This window comes from Sipha flava, unplaced genomic scaffold (genome assembly GCF_003268045.1).
Source record: "Sipha flava isolate LNK unplaced genomic scaffold, YSA_version1 181_pilon_pilon, whole genome shotgun sequence".
NCBI lineage: Eukaryota > Metazoa > Arthropoda > Insecta > Hemiptera > Aphididae > Sipha > Sipha flava.
The window spans coordinates 791,843-815,628 of record NW_020272220.1 but is presented as its reverse complement, the minus strand read 5'-3'; the positions used below and the strand labels follow the sequence as shown (position 1 = coordinate 815,628).

Below are 23,786 nucleotides of genomic sequence, written 5' to 3'. Positions count from 1 at the left end.
CAAGTAGTTCTGATAAAGATGATATGATTGACCACTATAATTGCCACAGAAAACGAAAAGACATACAAAAAAAAAAAAAAAAAAATGAGAACGTTGCGGGGAGTATTATCGGTTACGCCGAGAGCTGGAATCCCGTGAAAATCACAAAGACTAGAAATCAGTGGACAGAAACATGTACTATTAACGCGCGTTAAAATGGATTTATTTGTCTTTTGTCTAAACGTTACGTTTTACCGTCGCTTTATACCGTTACCTCTATCGTTCCGATTTATTCGATGTCTAAAGCTTGCAGTAAATTGAACACGACGATAATGCACATATTTATAACATGTTCTATTTAACAGAGCTTATGATCCTTCGCCATCTTTCGATCGGAAAAATTCGACAAATATTAATGGGTACAGTTCGATAATTGACGAAAAAAATCTCAACTTTTCTAGAATATTCGAAACGAATATGTCTTCTTATCTATCATAGGTATTGTCTTGAACATTCTAGAACGACCTATCGTTCTAACTGCTTTCTAACTCGGTGGCGACTGGCTATAAATTCACGTCGTCATCACCAGGTCGGTGCATACTACTTGCGTTCCAGATTATCAGTAGGTATTTTTTGTCCCACCAAAAAAGGTTAAAAAAAGGTCATAAAATATTTGCGTCCAATAGTACCTTTTAAGACATCCAAGTTGCGTTCCAGCACAAATAAGTCATAAACATAGCATAAAATAAGTATTACAAGTAATTTATTACGTTGAAATAAATAAAATTATATAAGCTATTTACAGATTGTGTAAAAAACATATTTATTATTATTAATAAAAACAGATCAAATTGTCAATTATCAAAAAAATAGAAAATTAGATAAATTATAAAACTATTAATTATTTATTTAAATAATGTAGGCTAAAATTTGAGTGAAACGTTTTTTTAAATATATAAGAGCAGAATTTGTTTTCTTTGAATTTTTTTATTTTATTATTTAAATAGTCAATTTATTGATATTTTTTTTCTTTTTTGGGCGTATTTACGCTATTCATTAACACATAAGCATTAATTTGAAATGATTTTAAAATATTTATAAATTGATGTATACTTGGATGGCTTGAGTAAAAAGATGAATTTAAATTGGAATGAAATGTTTCACATGCGTTTGTTGTTCGTTGTACACTAAATGAACAATATGTCAACATACATGGAGGAAATTGAGCATTTTCAGATATATAATTGTTTAATACATAATCAGTAAATTATAAACATTTTTCTGGAACGATTGGAATGATTTTATAGACAAATACGTCATTTAAAATTTCTATAAATAAAAATGTAAGATCAAAACAAATTCTAAGAAATAAACCTATTTCTGATTTATTTTTATATTTATTGGCCAATCTAATATTTTGTATTTTTTTTTTTTTTTTTTGTACTTTATTTTCAAGCATTTTATGGTAACTGAACTTATATTCTTCAATTATGTAGAATTCTTTTTTCGCGCAAAATTTGGAGCTAAACATTTTTTCCATTTTAAATCGTTTAAATTAAAATATAATAATAATTTTAATTCGACACCACGAACACTGTAGAACGGAATGCGTGAACATGTACTGAGAAATGTATAGTGCAAAATACTTTGTGTTATTCTGATTGATTATAATATATGATACGACTCGGAAATTGTTTGGTGACAAAAGTACATTGTCATGGTACATAATTAATTTTATCTCACTGAAACTCTATTATAGCTAATAATATTAATTTATCGATAGTCGCAGATATTATATATTATATACAAAATTTACACATACATGATTATTGTAACACATAATTTTTATGGACGCATCTCGGTCATGACTATTATAGCAGGTAAGAAAAATAATATGGTCCAGTTGCATCCCCAAGACGGGATGCAAGTTACCTGTTGAATTTACTACCTGAAAAAATCTACCTTTTTGAGGGACGCAAGTAGTATGCAGCCCACCAGGTAGACACAGCAGTTTATTTTAATCCGTTGTGTGATTATATTATTATTGTCGTGTTCAGTTTTTTTGTATACGTTAGTTGTTGCCGCGTAAGTAACATTTGTTAGTAATATTTATATACGTTGGTTTTTGCCGCGTTTTGATTATAATAAAGCTTTTATAATTTAATACAGTCCACTTTTTTGTTCTTGATATTTTATATCCTGCACCCGTTGAAACGTGGTCACCCTGACCAATTTTGGATTCGGGACCTCGTTCAAACAAATATATAATTATAATATTTGTTATTCATCATATACTGTATTATATCTTGGACAGTAAATCCGATTCGTTGTTCTCCGGTAATACTAGAAATAATGCAGACGGAAATGTTCTGTTTGCGCCCATTTCTGTAACCGATTTCGAACGGACCGGTCCGGTAAACCATACGTCCAGTTAATTCGTTGTCATTTTTCAGTTTGCGGTCACATAGTGGTCTTGGACTATTTCATTGCATCTTTGAAAAACCCGAATACGTTCACAGCTTTTCAATGTGATACGCTACTCGACTGTGAGAACCAAACCATCAATGAACACAAACCGACAGTTGCAATGAACATGAACATACCGACTTCGTGAGTACACGATTAACATTCATTAACTCATTCATAGATCCAATTTATATTATACAACACTACGTATTGTTTTTATACTAAATCATAATAATAATACGCACAACAGTATCAATAATAGTACAACATCAATCATAGGAATTAATTTGATTAACAACTTACAGCATTGTCGAAAAATAATTTAAAAAAAAAACCACACAAACATATATATATATTAACACAATGCAGTAATTGTTTTTAATGACATTTATAAACAACGAAGTCTGTTGAGTAATTCAAAAACATAGGCGATTCTCGGTTCAGATTTTATGGAAAACATAGAAATCATATCCACTATCTGTATAAAATAGGTTATTTATTTTTAGGTTACGACTTATTTTTACTTCGTGTTATTGTACCCATCAATTCTATAAAGTGTAAATAATTGTAGAAATATTTTTTCACAGGATAAATTAATTTATTCAAGTGGATACGCTTATTTTCTCTGTACACATATGTGTTTTATACATTTTTTTTTTCTGCAGTACGATATAGAGCATTTTATATTTTAGTGGAAATCAATCTTTTCAAAATTCAAAACAGATCGATTGATAGAATTGTTAATCGAAAAGAAAAAATAAAATAAAATAGAGGACTTGAATTTGATGGATGATTAGTTTCATATTTAGTAATTTGGTTGACATGTATTTACAGATTATATAATAGAATTATGTTATTCAGTTAATATTGCATAAAATCTAATTTGCAGTGTACTATCAAACATTTTATATCGATATAATGTCGAACTCAGATACTTTTACCTTTTCTTGACATTAATGTCAAATCAGTTTATTAGATCAAATTTGTAGAAAAATGTAATAATTTATTAAAAATTATTTCAAATTAAAAAAAAAAAAAAAAATACAACTATATATATTTGTATTTTTTATTATTTTAATATATATTTATAACAAAAGAACTTTACTGAGAAAATGCATTAAGTCACTTTAATGGAAATTAACAAATTAAAAACTCATGATAATGGTTATAAAAAAAAATGGCTTGGTAGCAAACTTGTTAAGGCGGATTAATAGTTTTTTCCAATGTATTTTTAATTTTATTGAGTACAACTTTAATGTTTACGTTCTACCAATATCACGGTACTTATAATAATCAAAACACGTATTAAATAAATAATATATCTTTCGGTTGAACATTGTTGTTATACAGTTTCTTTGTTTAAAACGAATAAAAATAATTATAGCCTATTCTCGGATGATTTATTAAGTAACATTTTCTCTTAGTTATCCGATCATAATATTCCCATTCACGACTAAAGCACTGCATTTTGATTCTTTAATTCTATTTATTTTATTCCTACCTTTCTATTTATTATTTCATCTTATCACACTGAATTATACATGTGTTATATATTATATTATAATATCATCTTGCTCTAAACTATCCACAGTAAATAATAATTGTATTAAAAATAATTTTCTGATTGTTTAGCATCAACATTTTTATTATTAAAATAATTATGATCGGTGAATGTATTGTTATATAACATGTAAATTACTTGACTATGTAAAATATTCAATATTATTGACTTTATTGAATAAAAGAAACTGATAATATTGTTTGCATACAATTACTTACTGCATCATCTAAGCTGATGTTGATAATGTAATGTAATAGAACATACAGTGAAATAGTTATTTACATAACAATTGTTTGACCCCATGTAACGATAACTGTATTTAGATTGAAGAGTGAAATGAGGAATGCAAATGTTTTACCATGATGTTTAGTTTGTGGTCAATTAGATTGCTTCGATCACCACAATCATAATAAATTCCTAACGAAATATTGTATTTAGCAGATACTTTGAAAAAATGTAATTTTACGAATTTTCCAACAATATTCTGAGTAATTGCAAATAAATGACGAAAATTCATAAAAATACGGCAACATCTATGGCTTACAGATTTTTAACAAAATCGAATATTTGTTTTCAATCGTAACTCAAAAAATAATGATCGTAGATGTTCTCGGGAATTTCATGATTATTTCTTGATTCTGTGTAGGTTCGACAGTGGATGAAGAGTTTTTCAACAGCCAGTGGATGTGTTTAAATATTAAAAGTTGTCGAAGCGTTAAAAATCATACAATTTAATAAACATTTTTTTTTTATAAATTCATCAGATTTTTAATTTTTACATGTAATATTTTGTAGTATTTTGTGGTAAGAAAAAAAAAATATTATTGAAAGTTACGTATGAGCATTGCAAAATTACATTTTGACAAAATCGGTAATTCAACGAATTTCAATTACAATGCATAAGTTATTTTATTGAAGACATTTTATGATTTCAAACTATTTTACTATTTTAAGAGGAACTTGAACAACTCGATTTATTCAATTTTAAATGGATATTTTTTTTTCTGAAATTAGTACATTTAATGTACAATCTACCTTTTTTAGAAATTTAGTTCTTCTACTTGGTTTATCGACTATCATTAGAAATGCATCTGACCTCTTTGATTCAGTATCGTTTTTTCAAGAGCAATGGTACATTGCTTTCTAGTGTAAAAGAAATACTATTCACTCATCCTTATATTTTACTCGACCGTCTCACCGAGATTTGGAGTCTCGCTCTTTTTATTTATTATATTTTTTGAAGTATAACAATTTTACTAAAAGGTATATTATTTCAGATTTTTTATTTATTTCATAGAATAAGATTAAAGTGTTAATTATATATTAAATGTCACATTACCATTTGATAAAAGGAAACAAATTATATGTTAAGTAATTATTAGTTTGTACTAGTTTTAATAATGTTTCTTAAAATTTGTAGAAACAACTTTTAAGTATCATAAAAAGGTGAGATTTTAATGATAATAACTCTTAACTCATATAATACAATAATTACATATTATTTTTATTAGTTTGGTTAAATCATTTTTACTCAGTTCGTGATACAATGTTCAAACAATTGCCAATATTTAGCAAGTAGTTTCAAAATTCAATTCAATTCAACTTACAAGTTATCACATTATTTTTATTAACATTTTTTCAAAATGGAGGTAAAATAATCCTATATATATATAATTTTTAGTTTGTAATAAATGTAATATGTCACAATATATATAATATTGATAAACCATTCGGTTATATAATTCATCTCGATATATTAAAAAATAATATACAAATATTATGTGATGTTCAATATATTGAATTTATTATGAAACCTTTAACATTTATAATTGTATTGTAAATCAAGCACTGGTGTAATTCACTTAATGAATAGTTTTCAATGACCGTCAGAACATTGCTTTTTAGAAAGTTTATAGTTTGTGTCCATTTTCATTAGTTAAACTGATAATTAAATGGACTAATTCGTGTTCCTGTTAAATTTGTTACAAAACAAACTGGTTATATTATATTTACATTTAAATTTTTCCATCATAAAATAAATATAATAAAGAGTTACTACAGATAGTGATTTTCTAAGACTGCACATCTTATTATGGCGAGTAAGATATTAATATTAATTGAAAGAGAATACTTTTGGAGACACGTGCAATGTTCTTATATGTTAACATATGACTTATCAAGAACAAATTGATCTATAGTAAGCTATTACTAATAATTTATTGAAAATAATAAGTTTCTTTGATGTTTTGTTTTTACATTTTGTACTGTCTACCAAAATTATTATTATTAGTACTTTTTTTTTAAATTAACTTGCTGGTGAAACTTGAAAAAATAATGAATAGTAAAAATGTATGAAAAAAGTTTAAAATGAAAATATAAATAACAGGAAAACATTTCTGCTTGTATACTGCACATAAGTTCTTACTATTGAACAAGTTAAATATGAATAAAAATTAACTTGGTTGTATGATCTGTCTGAAAGTTGATAAACTCGATCATTTTTATCCACAAAATGAATGTAAAAAAAATGGAAAATATTATAACATAAAATTGGTGTACTATAAAAAGTTTACTGCATACAAAGTTTAACAGTTCAGTGAGTTATGAGCCAAATAATATTATATTTTAAAATTTTATCGCAGTATATACTACCATACAGTTATAATAATTATCTAACCATATCATTTTGTCATATGAGTGTTACATATTCAACATATAGTAATTTATTTATCTCATAAAGTTATAAATTCTGAATAATTTTCTACTGTAGAAATAATGATTTTACCGAGTGGCTGTATCATATTTAATAATACCATATATATATAGGTTGTTTTGTAAATATGTATAGCATAAGCTTTCAAATATTCTATGTTATTTATTATTATATTACTTATTAAAATACCTTTTATTATTGTGACATTTATACTTACATTATTTATTGTTTAGAACCCGAGGATTGTATTCTGTCAAAACCGAGAAAAAGGATTTAAAAGTATTCTTATGTTTGTAAGTTAAAAAAAAAAAAATATTATTTGTCTATAAATTAAAATAATCGATAAGTGTATACTATTTTTACTGATAACATACAGTATGATAAAAAAGATTTACATGCATTTTAAGTTGATATTAGTATTATTTATTAATACAGTCAAATCTTTTACGTGACCATCATTTGCAGATTAGTCGAACGAGCAGCACTACGGGGAGAAAAAATTCCAATCAAAACCTAGGCAGCAAAATCGTTCGCATATCCAAAATGAGTTGAAGACAGTAAATACATATAATAAGATATGATAGAAAAAATAAAAATAAAAGTATTGAAAAAAGAACTACATTATACTCATGCCTGTGAAAACCATCGTCGTAATTTACCTTTTATCGTAGTACCACAGCATCAGTGATAATTTTTACAGTTCAGTGTATCATCGGTACATTATATTAAACTCAAGCCGGTTCGGAGTATTGTCGTGCATGGATGGAGCATACGGGAATGGCGTGGACAAATAGAAGAGATGGGTTGTTTTTTTTTTCAGGATGAAAGGTTATTATAGACAAAAGGATTGTCCTCGAATTTTTCGGGTGTTCATAATGTTCAACACCATCTATTATTTTTTTCGATCAAAAAAACCACGCGAAGATATTGTTCACCAAACACTGTATTTCAAATTAATTTGAATGCGGTCATGCGATCGCACCGAAATAGTTTGTTAAGTTAGGTTAGCTACACGCACGCGAACATAAAGCACGTGCGTATAAAATTCGTTCATTTTATCATCCGGATGCGTGTGTTCATTATAATATGATTAGATAAGATAATTATGATAAGATCAGATAATATCAATGGCATATTTAGATGTTTTCCCTTTTCGATTCGATATGTCTTTAAGTGTCTATGAATACTACGTGCGATGTCGAAGAACTCTGTTGGACTAGCACAACACCACAATCGAAGGTCGATTTAAGGCGTGATATAAAGTTTGATAATTTATAATTGTCAGATTTAAAATACACCGGTGATTATTATTACTCATAAGCGTTTTGATATAACGAAATTGGAAAAAATAAATATTGTTTGTCAATCAACTTTAAATACATATTATTATAACAACTGGGAATTGAAACACGACAGAACTATTTTCGATGTACTTTTATATTTTTAAAATAATAACTAATAAACAAACCAAAGCAGCAGAGTTCAGTTTAGATGTTGCGTGTTATACCTTTTATAAATATGACCATGTAAATAGCAACTTAGTAGATAAACGGTCTAAGTGAAATATATGAGAGTGAATCGTAATTTTTTTTTAAAAAAAAAGCAAAAAGAACAAATTATAAACACCTTATTGAATATATAAATGATAATTTATCGCTATAAAAATGAAATTTACTGATCATAATATAACATAACGAAATATATTATCCATTATCAATAAGTTTAAATGTTTTGAACTGATTTATTTATTTTTTTGGTCAATAAAATTATTCAGCATTGGAAAAGTTATTGTTTATTAAAATAAGGTATATATAGATAATGTCAAACATATCTGTTATTTAATCACGTTTCAATATTTTCAGATTTTTTCAGCGAGATATGACCAAAAACTTATCCAATTTAAAATGTTTGAATTGCTACGAAGAGTTTGATGAAAGATAATAAAATTGATCACGCTCAAATAATTTTGTACCCTAATTTTGATGAAAAAATTTTAATTACTATGCTTAGCGTGAACACAATCAAAATAAGTTAACAATTTACTTAAATTTGTTTTTATTTCTTTCTTGGACATAGATGAAAACTTTATTTTGAAACGTCGAGTATATTTATTGCAAGTGGATTTTATATTTATTACAGTAATAATAATAATTAATTTGATTAAAAATAAGATATATTTTTTATACGTTATTTAACCTTATCCACTACTAATAAAACTATCTTTTTAGTAGAACATTTTTATGAGTATATCATTTTGTTACTTTTATATATTGTTATTTATAACAAATATAATTTGTTATAAATAACAATATATAAAATTATTATTATATATAATATAATATAATTTGTTATAATAAATATATTATTAACATCATAATAATTAAAATTCACGGTTCAAAATTATAAATAATCATTTTTTATATTATAAGTCCGCCGTGCATAATGGGTATGCATTTAAATAATAATCGAACAATAAAGATTTGATTGAAATCGAGTTCTTCCAGATGACGACGGTGTATATGTGCAGAACTAATACAAGTTAGGTTTGGATGTAAGTAACTCGTATTATTTATGTAATTAAATGTAAAAAAATGGTATTGGTAACAATATTTAGTAATTATAAGGAATAAAAGTATCATGTACAGAAATTATGTTATTTTGAAAAAATGAAAACTTATTAACAGACTATAAAATCGTTTACACAAAATGAATGCGTTTTCTAACAATTTGTGTTTGTATGTAATAGTTATTTTCTTATCAACACAGTTTAATATTTATCATACTTTGTTATTAAATTCGAATACCCGTTGTCTTTCTCTTTTTATGACACTAATACATATAAAAATGTTTATTAACAAATAAGTTACATATAAAAATTGTTATCATATTAAAACAGCAATTTCTACAATAATTTTATTTGGTCACAAGGAAATTGAAAAAAATAATAGTCGTAAAATATAAACACATAAAATCTTGGAATCATGTTATTATAGAAAATAAACTATCTATAAATATATAAAGAAAAATTAATAAAAAATGAATAGTCTGATCAATGCCAGTTAAATAATAACTGGTTAAAAAAAAATTCATAATTATTAAAATGTTAGTAAAAGAAATAATACGATTAAAGATAATGAAACTTATATATTTATACTGAAATTATGTTTTGAATAATTTATAAATGTTCAAGTTTCTAGAGTGCGATAGCCAGGGATATTGTGGTTCATACTGAAAAGTCTTGCATCATGTTGTTGCATTAATCTACTCTTATGAAATTGATGGAACGTTTTAAAACTCTTGCATTACAAGGAGTTGAAAATACGGCGAGCATGCTTGAAAAGTCATATTGTATATATTGTGCCGTAATCTATGAATATATATAAAATGGGTTTCTACTACGACGACTGATGATTATAAATTTTTTTCTTTTTAAGCGAAAGTCAAAAATCGATATTCATTTATTTCGAAAACGGATGTTCAAAACGTACAACCAAGTATATCAGTCCATCGCACGGATCAAAGTCGGTCATCAGAGTCACGTAAAGCTCGAATCGCAGGGATAGTTGTTGTCCAAGGCGATATTATTACGCGTAGTAACCCTTTGAATTCCATTGGGGGGAAATCGTGTGTGGGGCAATGCGTCGGCCGTACGAATGATGCCGAAGCTGCCCACGTAGAACGCTGTGCATACGACCGTTGACGTCCGCTCAGGTCGTTCCGCGTGAACATCTCTGGTCTGCTGCTACGAAATCGTCTGCCAACGTATCCAACGCGATGCCCGTAGATTTGTTAGCTATTGTGCTGATCGATCGGCCCGGTCTTTTCGGGGTGTACGAGTTGTCCGACGTTTTCACCCTGTCCAACTTTATTCCGTCGGTCACGGTTTTGAGACGAGCGACGAACGGTTTTGCTACAGGAGGCCAAAGATAGATTGCCACAAAATAGCTATTTTTTATGCGTACAAAAACGCACGTTTTAGTGCATGTCATGAGTTATGGGCTCGGATGTTTATGTGCTAAAAATCGCTGTAATGTGTGTGCATTTATGCACTGATCGATTGCCAAATATGCATTCAAAATATGCACAAAAATACACCAAATCGTATGCAGAATAAAATTAATTTAACTTCAAGTATACATGTTTATTGTAATTTATAAGTATGTAATTTGTATTAGTCATTAGTTCTGTGTTTTATATCTTTTAAACCTTATAGATTAATATATAAACGTATACGTACAATGATGTTTTTTTTTTAATTTGATCAAACTGAAATCCAAAAATATCCAAGAAAAATATGGGTCAAAAATGTACATTTACTGACTACCTGTCAGTTTAAATTATTTTTAGAAAAGTTCAAAACTGTTTTGAAATATGCATTTATGTTCTTTAAATCCCAAAAACATGCATTTAAAATATTAAGTCATAAAATATGCACCGTAAAATAGTATTATTTGATTCAATAAAACACGTTAAAAACTGTATCCAGGTTCGTATTAAATTGGATTAATAAAAAAAATAATAACCATAATATTTCGTAGATTTGCATTGACGGGTTCAGTTGCGACGTGCGTATCGAGCCATTTTTATTTTGTAAAATAGATTGAACCCAATTATTTCCTTTCCTTCTGTCTATAACAATATCCTCGTTTTACACAAATTGCAATCGCAACGTCAATAATCTTTGACATAATACAAAATACTCGATTTAATATGGTGATGTTTGGCACAATTAATTGGTATATTTATGTAGGTATTTTCTATGGATTTATTAAGATAGAATTATAAAAATTATAAAAAAAAAAAAAAAAACTTAGAATTTATCATTAAACAAAATCACTAATCGTTTATTATTTTTAAACAAGTTTTAATTTTTAGTGCTAAATGTTTGTTGTTGAATTATTTGATGGATCCAATCCCATAATTTTTGTAGCAAAAGTTTTCAAAACTGATTTTATGTAAAAAAAAATTATAAAAAAGGTACCAATATTTTTGGTAATAAATGTTTTAATCTCAGGGAACATGTAGGATTTTTTTTTAGAGTAGAGGGTAAAATAAATATAGCCCCCACATTTCTTGAGTGGACTTTAATTCCTCCCTTTATTCATAGATTCAACTCTTTTCGGAACAGTGGTATATACATATACCACCGATAGAATTGTTCTTACTTCACTGTGGTACAAATATTATACCACCTGTAAAATATTCTATTCAATTTTTCAGTCATCTATTGATTTAATTTAGATAGCTAATGTATTTCTCATCATGTATAGCTCGAGCATACAAAATAATAGAAAGCCAACATTATTACATATCGATTAAGTAATTGTTTGAAATTATTATATTTAAACAATCGAATATTTACTTTCTCCGAAATAAATTGACCGATATGAATAATTAAGGTATTATTTGATTCTGTATAAAACATTTATTCTAGTTTTGATTTTGTTTAGCAATTTAAAAATACATAACCAAATATTTGTGTAAAAGTGAGTATCAATTATATGTCCCACTATGCAACAATAATGCGTCATATCTGTAGAAAATATGTTGAATAATATAGTAATCGAATAAATATTCGTAGTCGATAAATACCAATGATGGTACGCGTACTTTGCGGTTATATTTGTTATTAGTCGTTTGTTTCATTTTATTATTATTATTAGAAAATGGTCAAAAAATACATAGACTATGAATTAATTTAATTGTTTTTCTAACCATCATGATATGTGAAAAGAGTTAAATATTTAGAATCAAAATAAATAGTACACAGACATTTTTTTTTTTTTTTTTTGTAATTCATTGGATTTATAATAATTGATATACAATATATTTTATAATATATACAAATGATACAAAATGATACTACAATGATATACAAAAGTTTTTTTATTACTTTTTAGGTACTATACTATCTTATTATTATTATTATTATTATTATTATTATTATATGAACATTTTTATTTTTTACTGTGTGTTGGAAGTTTTATATTGTAATTATGTTTTATTCGGTATATTTCCAAGTAGAAAATTTTATTTTTATTTAAATACATATTCATAATGAAAATTGGTTGATTTTTAATATTATAAAAATTAAATTATAAATGATTTATTATATAAAACTACTGAACGGAATTATAACTAATGGTATAAGAAAATAGAATATAAGACATGAGTATTGCACGATGTGATCTACGTTGTCTCACCAAGAATAATTTCCAGAGTTCTAAACTATTTATATATATATATATATATATATATATATTATCTTACTACAGTCTATGTTTGGATACATTTGTAAATATAAAATGGTTGAGAGAAAAAAAACTAGGAAAATTTAAATAGGGTGTAAAAGATTATACTGTAAACCTCGTGCACGAAAGGTTTTAGTCGGAACGCCATCAGAGGGACTTCAGCCGGTGCCGGTTGATGTTAATGTACCGAAACAGCGTTCACAATTGATCTACAATCAAACATGTGGCCACCGGTGCTCGGTGTCCGCATACATTTTATCGTGGATAAATTCGCATACGATTTCAGTGGTAACCGTATAGGTTTGACGGGTGTGTACAATAGCACGAACGTTTTAAGCAATTTACTTAATTCCTTCTGTTTCGTTGAACGTGAACCGTGAGCTACGTGCAAATTCTAGTCCAAATCGCCTCAATGTGTTTTCGATAAATTGATTTTCCTCTGCATGTACTTGATAGCGACGACCACTGGACATACACTGAAAGTCCAATAAATCTTTTTTCGCCCATCGTCGGTCTAAACCACGTTTTAATAAGTCTTTTAGGACCGAAAGAACGTGTGACTAGTAGTCGGAAGAGGCACAAATATTTCAAATGCAGCGACTATACTTGAAAAAAACGTACAGGTATTATTTAATAGTTTTGTTAAATCAACGCCTTGGTTGTACTGATTCTGCCGACAATTTTACCAAGTTGCTGCTTCACCTATTGGATTATTGATTTATAGAAATCATACATTTCTTTCAACACTCTTAAAGGATATTGATATTATTTTTATATTTTTTTTTTTTGAAGATTTTGAATAAATAAAAGAAATTATTATTTTATTTTACAAAATGTTATTTAATATATTCTATAATTTAAATAATATAGGGTATAAGAACCGGTACTCGATAAGAATCTTCATATCCATATTCATGTTCATAATTCGCTTGTAGTAACTATTATTATTATTTTTTTTTTTTTTTACCCTTCGTGGACATGTTATACAATAATCTGAAGATGTGGCGATGAATTTGGCATCGATAAGTATCAAATATGTTTTTATTATGAATCGATACGTTTTCTGAATTGAATTAAGACCATCGACACAATTTGTAACAGATTTGTTACCGGAACTAAAAGAATATTATGTGTTTTGCCATAATTATCATAGAAATCAAAATTACGAACTTGAGGCTACAGAATATACTAAATATACTACTCGTAAGTATACTAAATTAGTTCGATCGTGTATCGTCAATTGTGAAGCTTCGAAATAATATCTATTATTATCGTATTTTAACGGCTTACGAAAAATATTGATAAATGAGATAATCAATCCACGATAAGATAAGATTTTGTATGTAAAAAATGTTTTAAAGACTCATAGCTAAGTGGTCAAGGTAGGTAATATCTGAGCAAATGGAATTAAAAGACCAATTAGGAAAAGCAACTTAACCATCATGCCACTTCCCTCCCTTGGAATAAAATTAACATATTTTACATTTAACAGTTCATGAGAATTCTATATCAAGCTCTTCAGTTATTTTATTTTAATCGGTGTTTAATATTTGTTGTAACAATATAATTTTAGCTATTGAATACAAAATATTATCTTCATTACCATATGAACATATTTCTAAATTATTAACCTTTGTTTATGGATATATTAAATCATCCACCGTACAGCCATGTAATTATCAAATTACAATTATTTATTGGGCTTATTTTTTTTCTTAACTAATATTGAAACATTAGTTTTTCCATTGTAATAAAAAATAGACAAAAACGCATACAGCTTTATGGTCATACGTATTGGGTTTATAAGAAATATTATAATGATAACTTAAAATTTCTTTTACGTACAAATCATTTTATCAGTGTATTAGAAGTTCCGTAAGTTTCATTTAAAAGCATTCTCTCGTAATATGCTGCTTAAACATTAATTTTCACTTAAACACTCGACACTGCCATCGTTTCAAAAATTATAATATTCCATAAGATACGCGTAGTTATATATTGATTTAATGCACTATAGAATCATTACACGTAAGTAAAAATAACCGCTGTATAACTTTTAACTGATATATTTGAGCTGACATTGAACTAACTTATTTCGATAATTACAAAAACATAATGTACGCATCACGATACAAGACAGAATAGTATGACGTGTTATGATTAAAATTTCAGTAATTATAACCCATTCATTTTTCAATAGCATGGAAAATTGTTTTGACACTTCCGTTGAGTCTAATTATAACTTTCAGAAATCATAAATTTGATGAAAAAAAAAGAAGTATACATATTTTTGATTTGTGTCCCGTGCTAAAAACTGATTAACATACAAGATGCTTTTTCTAAGTTCTAATTAAAACAATAAATACTCGTACATTGATATTGCAACAATGTGCTTTTGTTTTAAATTATTTGTTTTTGTACGTTAATCATTTACGTAGGAAACAAAATAAATTCTACTTATTATAATTACTTTTTAATATTTTTTTTTATATTAATTTTGATATATTTTAGAACTACCGAATAATGTTGGGATTTGCGGTGTATTTGTTTTAGAAAATATTAAACACATTAGCTTTTTCCTAAAAATCTGATATATTAGTTCTTAATTAGAGCAATCTTTTCATTTTTATTTCAGATTTGATAAAATAAACAATTTATCAAGGATAAAAATTTAAAAATGGTATGTATATATTGCATTATTGATTTCTGATAAAAATTGAATATAATAATTTATACATGGCAGACATAAAAAAATGTTTGAAAATAAATTTAACTAGAATAATCATTGATAAGAATTTAAGGAATTAAATCAAGTTTCGTGCATCAAAAATTATTAATTATTTATTTTATTATTATTAATTATCAATTAAATTATTAAGTTCACTTACTCACGTGATTTTATGATTTTTCATTATTACGGTGTCTGTAAGAATAAAGTACAACGTGTTATCATTATTTATAGTACTCATTAAATATATGTGTATAAGAATATATGTATTATATATGTACTTGTATATCGGTGATTATTTGTGAATTCATAATGAGATTTTGACAAGTGATCTACGTATAAATGAATAAATCGATATTAATCTTAAAATTATGTTTTAATATTACAGTAAATGATACGAAAAACGATGTTGAAAGATTCTAGTAATTTAACTTAAATATACAAAATAAAGTATGTTTTCATACATGAGCACAGAACGGTAAATTGAATATTTATGAAACCCCATGTCTCTAGAGGTACTACAACAGTAACATGTATTTGAGTAAGATAAAAGCCGAATTACTACGAAAATATCAATATCATATACAATAAGCTAGTATAATTTATGTCAGGATAACAGGATATTTCAGGTCTTAAACTTAAATTAACTCCAAGAACTCAGCATTATTATTCAAATAGACGAATCCTTATTTCACAGTAAAAGTAAATGCAATTACTGACGATTGCATCTCAAAAATAGCGCACAAAGAGATAATTTAAAATATTCAGTAAATAAAAAAAACACAAAAATAATAAGGATATTGAGTAAAGAAGCATGGGATTTCGGTTTATTTAAATTGATGTAAAAGTCGAAAAATTTAATTGATAAATACGAAATATTTAAGAGATATAACCAAATTCAGAACGATAGAATATTGATATTTTTTAGATAAATATTTCGATAGAATGTTTTATAAACTATTAAACTATTACGTGGAAATTTATTTTTTTTATGAAGTTTATAAATTATTATTATAAATTTTTTCTAACTAACCAATTTTACAGAAAAATTCGTTTTAGAGAACTTGAAAATAAAGATCTGTGGCCTTAAGTTTTAATGCATTTTTAATATACATAAATATGGGTTTTTATAAATTGTTTATAAAGATATAATTTAAGTAGAAAATATAGTGTTATATTTATTATGTTCATTCGTTTTTTAATATTTGATTATAATATATATATATATATATATATATGTATAAATAAATAAACAAATAGTTTATATATAAAAATAAATAAATAAATACCTATCCAAGAGTTTTATTACATTTGTAAATTTAACTATATCATATCTAATGATTATATATATATATATTCTGTGGAAAATAATGGTATGACATTGAATAATTGTAAAAAATATATAAAACATCTGCGTATGGTACATAACATTATCTCATAGCCACTGTAAGTATGTTTATATCATATACGCATACATACACAGATATTATAAATCAGTTTTTACAAAAAATTAAAAACTAGCAAAAACTCTTAGAGAGTAGACATACCAGAAGAAGAAGAAGAAGATAAAAAAGTACATGCTAAGCTAACGCAATCCTATCGTAAAAAAATGTGAGCCGATAGTATTAAAATGGTTCTTTAAGAGTTATGATGATACAAATTTAATAGAACAAAATACCATTTATTGAATAATAATAATGATACTAGTATAACTGATACAACTAAAATATAATCAAAATAAATCTCCAAAGATAAACTAAATACCATGTATACCATGTTACTACTAGCTTACCACAGTGATTAGTTAAGGGAAATTCAATTAATATTATATGGAATTTCTGAGATTGGAGCTCACACGTCAACGAGCAGACACATACTAATTGCAAAACTGTCACAGTGCCGTCGTATAACACTGGTGTGCGTCCAATATTTATGTTTAAGATCGAATTTTGCATTCTGTGCATTTGAGAAAATAATTATATGCGCTCAATTCAATCGCTACAACTGTTAAGCAACGAATTCTAAGAATATTTAATTACATCTCTATAATTAATGATAAGTATTAAAACGCTTTTTAAGATTCTCGTTTAAGACCATCGCTGTTACTTAATAGTACATGATATTATTCATTTGAAAATTAATACATTCCATCATTAAAACATCACTCGTTATTAATTAAATGTTTGTCATTTAATTTAAAATCCATAGTGGACGAGAAGCACTCAGAAATAGGTTCAATTGATATTGGGTTTTTTGATTACGACTGCTTAAAATCGTACTTCAAGTATTTATTGATATTTAATATTATAATAGGAACTGAAAGAAATTTTTTTTTAAAAACAGAACTATTGCGATGTACACTAAAACAAATAGTATCACTTCGAAATATCCTATATGATTAATACGAATTTCTTGGAAACATCATTATTGTAATGATGTGCATCATTAGATTGTAAAAGACAGCACAAATATTTTATAATAGTGTATACTATTCGTATATACGTAATTTTAAACCATTTTAAATAAATAAATAACGGTTTCTTCGATATCCGCACGGACAACACAAATCAAACAATAAAGACTAATCTTCAAAGGACCAGCCAAGGTACATACCGCCATACGTCCCTATATAACAGTGACATACAACCCCTCCCCCAGGATCTCTTGATATTTGATCGTCTGTGTATGCGCACCGATCATAAGATTAACGAGAGAATTCGTACGTGCGATTTTTTTACTTATAATTTTCATCTGTTTGACTTGTGTTCTTCGAAAGAGTGTTGAAGAGTGTCCGATTCCAATGCAATTAAATTTTGCATTTGTATTTTTTCCAACCTCACATCGATATCTGAAAATCTACGGAAAACAAGTAAGTGCTGCTTTATTTAGCTAAGCAGACTATACAATTTTGCTGATTGGCTCTCGAACCTTTACAACTCTAAGAGCCCTCCCTTAAATAAGGAGGAAAGTAACAACCCTTTAATACATCATAAAATATCACCTTTATCTTATACACCATTTATATATATCCTCTCTTTCTCCTTTTTTATTATTTTTTGTATTTTTAGGTTATTGCATTATAAAATACGTAAATATTATTGATCGTATCATTTGATCCTTAAATTAAGATTACTGCTAAAGAACAGTTATTGGATTGAGTTTTTCTGTCGACAGCAATTGCCCTTAATATGGTATTATTATGTAGTTATATGAGCAATTACATTTCGCAACTATATTAAAACCTAATACGGTTTTATCAATTTACTCAAAACGAATCATATAATTAATTTTTATTTTAATGCAATGACTCGTGAAAATTTGTGCTTGAGCGAGACTTTGACCACTTGTATCCATACCACTACTCTGATGCGCCGAAATGGATGAAAATTAAGCTCACGGCCGAGAGTTCACCGCGGTGCGTTTACTGTTAAACTGATCGTACGTATGGTCCGCCAGTTTTTCCTACGACATCGTTATTTCCGGCTCAAAACGTTATCCTTATAATATGTCCTTTGTAAGCCTCTGGCGTTTTATCAGCACGTCACTTTTTTGACAACGTGTACCTTGTTCGGTAGCGGTCACGAAAGAATTACCTGAAATTAGCTGATCCACAAGCCAATTAATTGCATACGGTTTATTCGTCGATGTTCGACAGCTAGTCAACGACCCCTTTCTCCGGAAATCACCTTGCCAATTTAGAAAAGCGTTTTGAAATGCAGTAAACGTGAGACATAATATCGTTGCATGTCGTACATTTTCCCTTATCGTAGCTCCAACACTAAGTGGAATGCGGTGAATACATATAGATCTAACAACGCTTTCGATTAGTGCATGATATATGTTCGACCTTAAAGATTAAATAACATGTTTAACGCATACTATCATCATTTTTTTTTTTCAAAGATCAACATAAAATTGTACTAAATGTTTGTTTTTATAATCCAAGAGAAATAGTAAACGTTTCGTTGATGAATACACCGAACGAAAACGTATTCAATTTAAAAATACTATTATTCGAGTTAATTTAGATTATAGGTTTAGAAACCTAGTCCAAAATACAAACATTCAATACGTTAATAATAAATAAATAATAATAAACTTTTTGAGTTCCAGTTACATTATATTTGGTTATATTAGTTAAACAAGGAGAGCACAACGCATCACGTTACTGAGTTGTCGAGAATATAATATCACTGGAATAGCGGTTTGATCGAAACCAACTGGATTGTAACCAATTATTATATTTCACCAAGCTTTGACAAAACGCAGTTTGTATTATTATTTTTAATAGTATATTATTATGATAAATGTGAATTACAACTTGATGAAATATGTTAATGTTTAACATATACTTAAACAATTAAATAATGACCATAATTATATCCGTAATATTTTAGGTTATATTTTTTAGATGCATATTTTATGCCATTTCACTGTGTAAATAATAAAAATTCCGAGCAATAAATATACATATTTATATAGGGAGATTAGATTTTTATTCCATTTATTTCTTGTTTTCACCAATTTACGTTTGGTAAATATAATTATAAATTAATTATTATTTTTAGAATAATTATTATAATATTAAAACCTGGGCTTAATTACTTTAAATGATACTAGTATTACAATATTATTTATTTAAAATTTAAAATTAAGTCTTGAAAATCTTAAGTGATATTAATTAAACATAAGGCGTTCCTATGCAGTTGTGTATCACATTTGCCTATATAATACGCCGTATTAAGCTAATTTTTTTTTTTTTTTTAATTAATCCTTATAGAATTTAGTTACAAATAATTTAAATACTTTTAACTCATACTGATCGAATTTCTAGATTTCTTAAACATATTTGTCATTTTGTTGTACTTTTTAATAACTTATATCCGTTTATTAAGTAAGAATGAACGTATGAAACGGTAAAACCTGTAACTGACTGCAAGTTTCTCTTTATGCCCTGGATAATTTATTTGCCATTGATCAGATTTTATTATTCCAATATATTTTTAAGTAGTTTAATTAAAAGTTCAATTTCGAATCTCATACATATGATGTATATAAAAAAAAAAAAAAGAACATTAAAAATAAAAATATTAATATTTCTTTCCACGCACTGATTTTAAAATGGTTTGATATAGTACGTGCAATATCACAAAAACTTTCTATTTTATACTAAGCGTGATTTAAATTCCGGGTATTTTATGCACGTATTAATATTTAAGTATTCAAAAATTTAAGTGGCTTTATATATTATGTAATATGTTATAATATGCAAATCAAACGGTTTTACCGTCGATTAATAAATTCATATATTTAGAATTTTCACAGTTTTAAAAAATTTCGGTTTTGGTGATTTGTTATAAGGGTATTACGCATCTATAAACTAAATTATTTAGTGAAGAACAATTTATTACATTTATATTATTATGATGAATTTAATTTCATTACTCTCAATAACTGGATTATATTTTATGCGAAGTTATATTCATTTAGCTATAAACTCTCTACTGATTCTGATAATAATGAAAAACTAAAACTTTCTCTTAACACCTACTTGAATATTATTTCTCCGTAAATGATTTTCTATAAAGTAACATGTGTCTTAGAAGAGCGTTGTAGTACTTTACCAATATAATTATGTTTTAAAGTAAAGAACTAGGTCACTGCAACTATCTTATGAATTTGTTTAATTTTAATTTGAAAAAATGAAAAAAAAACCTTTTATGCATTATAGAACGTTTATCATGTTAATATTAATAAACATGATGAAATACAAACAGTTTTCAATGTAATGAAGATAGATACAAAAAAAAAAAAATAATAATAAAGATCAAAAAATGTTTTTAAAGCAAAATATAGTTGGTTATGAAAATAAAATATAATTTAAGTTTTCTAAAAAATAATAAACTACGTATTACATGACTGAATATCATAAAAGTATTGAAAGCATTTTGATAATAATTTTCTTTGCGTTCAACAATAATCCTGAACAGAAATAAACGACACGCGAGAAAATTGCAGAGTGAATAATAAAGAAAGTGAATACATTAAAAAAATAAATAACCATTAAAAAAAAAAAAAAAAACTGTTTCAGTTGTTCTAATGGTTTTTAATAATCTACCAATAACACTTCATCGCTTCTATAAGCACAGTTATTTAAAATATGCTTCTATATATACGTTTGTACGTGCAGATTGAAAGAAAACATTATTTTTCCCATCATGTGCGTGTTGAAAAAGTGGACAAAACTGAAAGAATTTATTACTCGTACACGTAGTTAGTTCGTTTGGAATGCGATGGAAACTTTTCTATTTTGTGTGCTTCATTTCCCATGAAAATCTGTTTTCACAATTTTCAATAACGCGTTGTCATATTTCTTACGTCTATTCTCACACTCTCTCCAACAACTTGTATACTCGCTCTTCTACACGATTTTTCATCAAATCGTGCACTGCACCCTTTTCGATAAATTTCGCGTACGACGAAACCTGTGAGTGTCTGTTTTGTTCTTAATTTTTCCCTCAAACCGTATATACTTGTTAGGTACGTATTGAAACATGTTTGCGCATACGTGATAATATTATAAAATGTTCCAAAAACTACCTAAAGAAAATTCATGAAAGTTGATAATATTTCAGACTGAATAAGCGTGATTTTGGTTTCCGATTCGGATTACAGTGTGTTAATATACAAAAATTGTATAAAATATGTAACCATAGAAGAAAATATGATTCATAGATAATTGTTAAATGGTGGCAAATATTTTGGTGATTGTATATACCTAGTGAATTATTTGTTATAAAATGTTCATTCTAATAGTATTATAACTTATAATATATTTTAATGTTCATTTAAAAAATACCAACAATTATTTATTCTTATTATGTACTATATTTTGTATAAATAGTAATTTTAATTAAAAAAAAAAAAAGTTGAGTTATAACATTCGGAAGATGATCTGAAGCTGACTAGTTAACAGATGAGTAATTTACATTTCACGTTAAAATAAAAGAAACATATTTTACAAAAAAGTATGACTAATTATTGTAATATTAATATATGTGAAATATTTTTTTAAATAAAAATTTGAATTTTTAACGTTTAATTAATTTTTTTTTTAGTTAAAATACTTTATAAAAACACTTTATATCAACTAACTTTTAAAGAGTGTGCAGATTTTAATTTTTAATTTCATTGTAACATAACAGTTTAATAAAATATATTTATTTTTATATATATATGGAGTATCTTCGTGGAAAATAATACAAAATAAAGGCGTAAACAATGCTTATTCTGGGATATCAATTTTGCATAGCCATAAACGCTTTGAAAAAAAAAAAAAAATCAAAAATATTCTTGGTTCATTAATGGAATATATAAGTATTTTCATTTTTAATAAAACCTTAGCGACAGTCTTCATTATATTTTTGGCAAATAATTAACAAATACTAGAGAGCGAAAACTACTGAAATGCTTTGTTTTTAAACATACAGTCTTTTCTTTTGATATTACACGCTGCTCGGTCGACAAAAGGAAATGTTCGTGTACATATATATATTTATAAACGCCGAATAATGGATAGTTATTAGTCAAACAGTATCCAGTATACTTGTATAATTTTATTTTGTTCAAAAATGAAGGAAGTGTTATGAAATAAATATAATGAATATTAGTTTCAGACATGCAATTTTTTTATTTAAAAAATCTTGAGAATATTCGTTTGAATAATATTAATTCTTACAATTTATATTACTTCATATTTCTATCGTCTAGGAATATTGTGATATCCAAACGGAATATCTTATTATTTGTTGATATTTGTATAAAGAATTTATAACTGTATTGGAATTTCAAATTATTACGGAATATTTTATGATATTTTATTGATCTATTTGACCCTTTTCGTACCATTCTATCTCACTTAAGAGCAATTTGAACTGTGTTAATGGAAATACTAAACGTTTTGCCATTTGTTTACACCAAACCATGTATTTAATATTTTTAGTTTGCTTAACGTTCACTGATACTTATATTGAAAGTTTTACCATTAACATTTGAAATTACCAATAAATTATTCAGAGCATGGATTTC

General features: G+C 26.5%; 2 protein-coding genes across 9 annotated transcripts in view; one reads left to right on the top strand and one right to left on the bottom strand.

The window, feature by feature from the left end:
- LOC112680891 (lipase member H-like) overlaps nt 1-8,032 on the top strand; it is a 37,082-nt gene extending 29,050 nt beyond the window's left edge. For 2 of the 3 annotated variants that reach the window (XM_025551117.1, XM_025551115.1), the window contains 3 exons: nt 2,433-2,589; nt 6,953-7,012; nt 7,190-7,335. In XM_025551117.1, the coding sequence (XP_025406902.1) occupies nt 2,433-2,589; nt 6,953-7,012; nt 7,190-7,271 (299 nt within the window). In that variant the 3' untranslated portion in view covers nt 7,272-7,335. Of the gene's footprint in view, nt 1-2,432; nt 2,590-6,952; nt 7,013-7,184 lie in introns of all 3 variants that reach the window. The other variant, XM_025551116.1, reaches the window with a different exon arrangement.
- The window catches only part of LOC112680892 (ras-related protein Rap-1b), a 162,531-nt gene that overhangs the window by 69,287 nt on the left and 69,458 nt on the right, over nt 1-23,786 (bottom strand). The window lies entirely within an intron of this gene.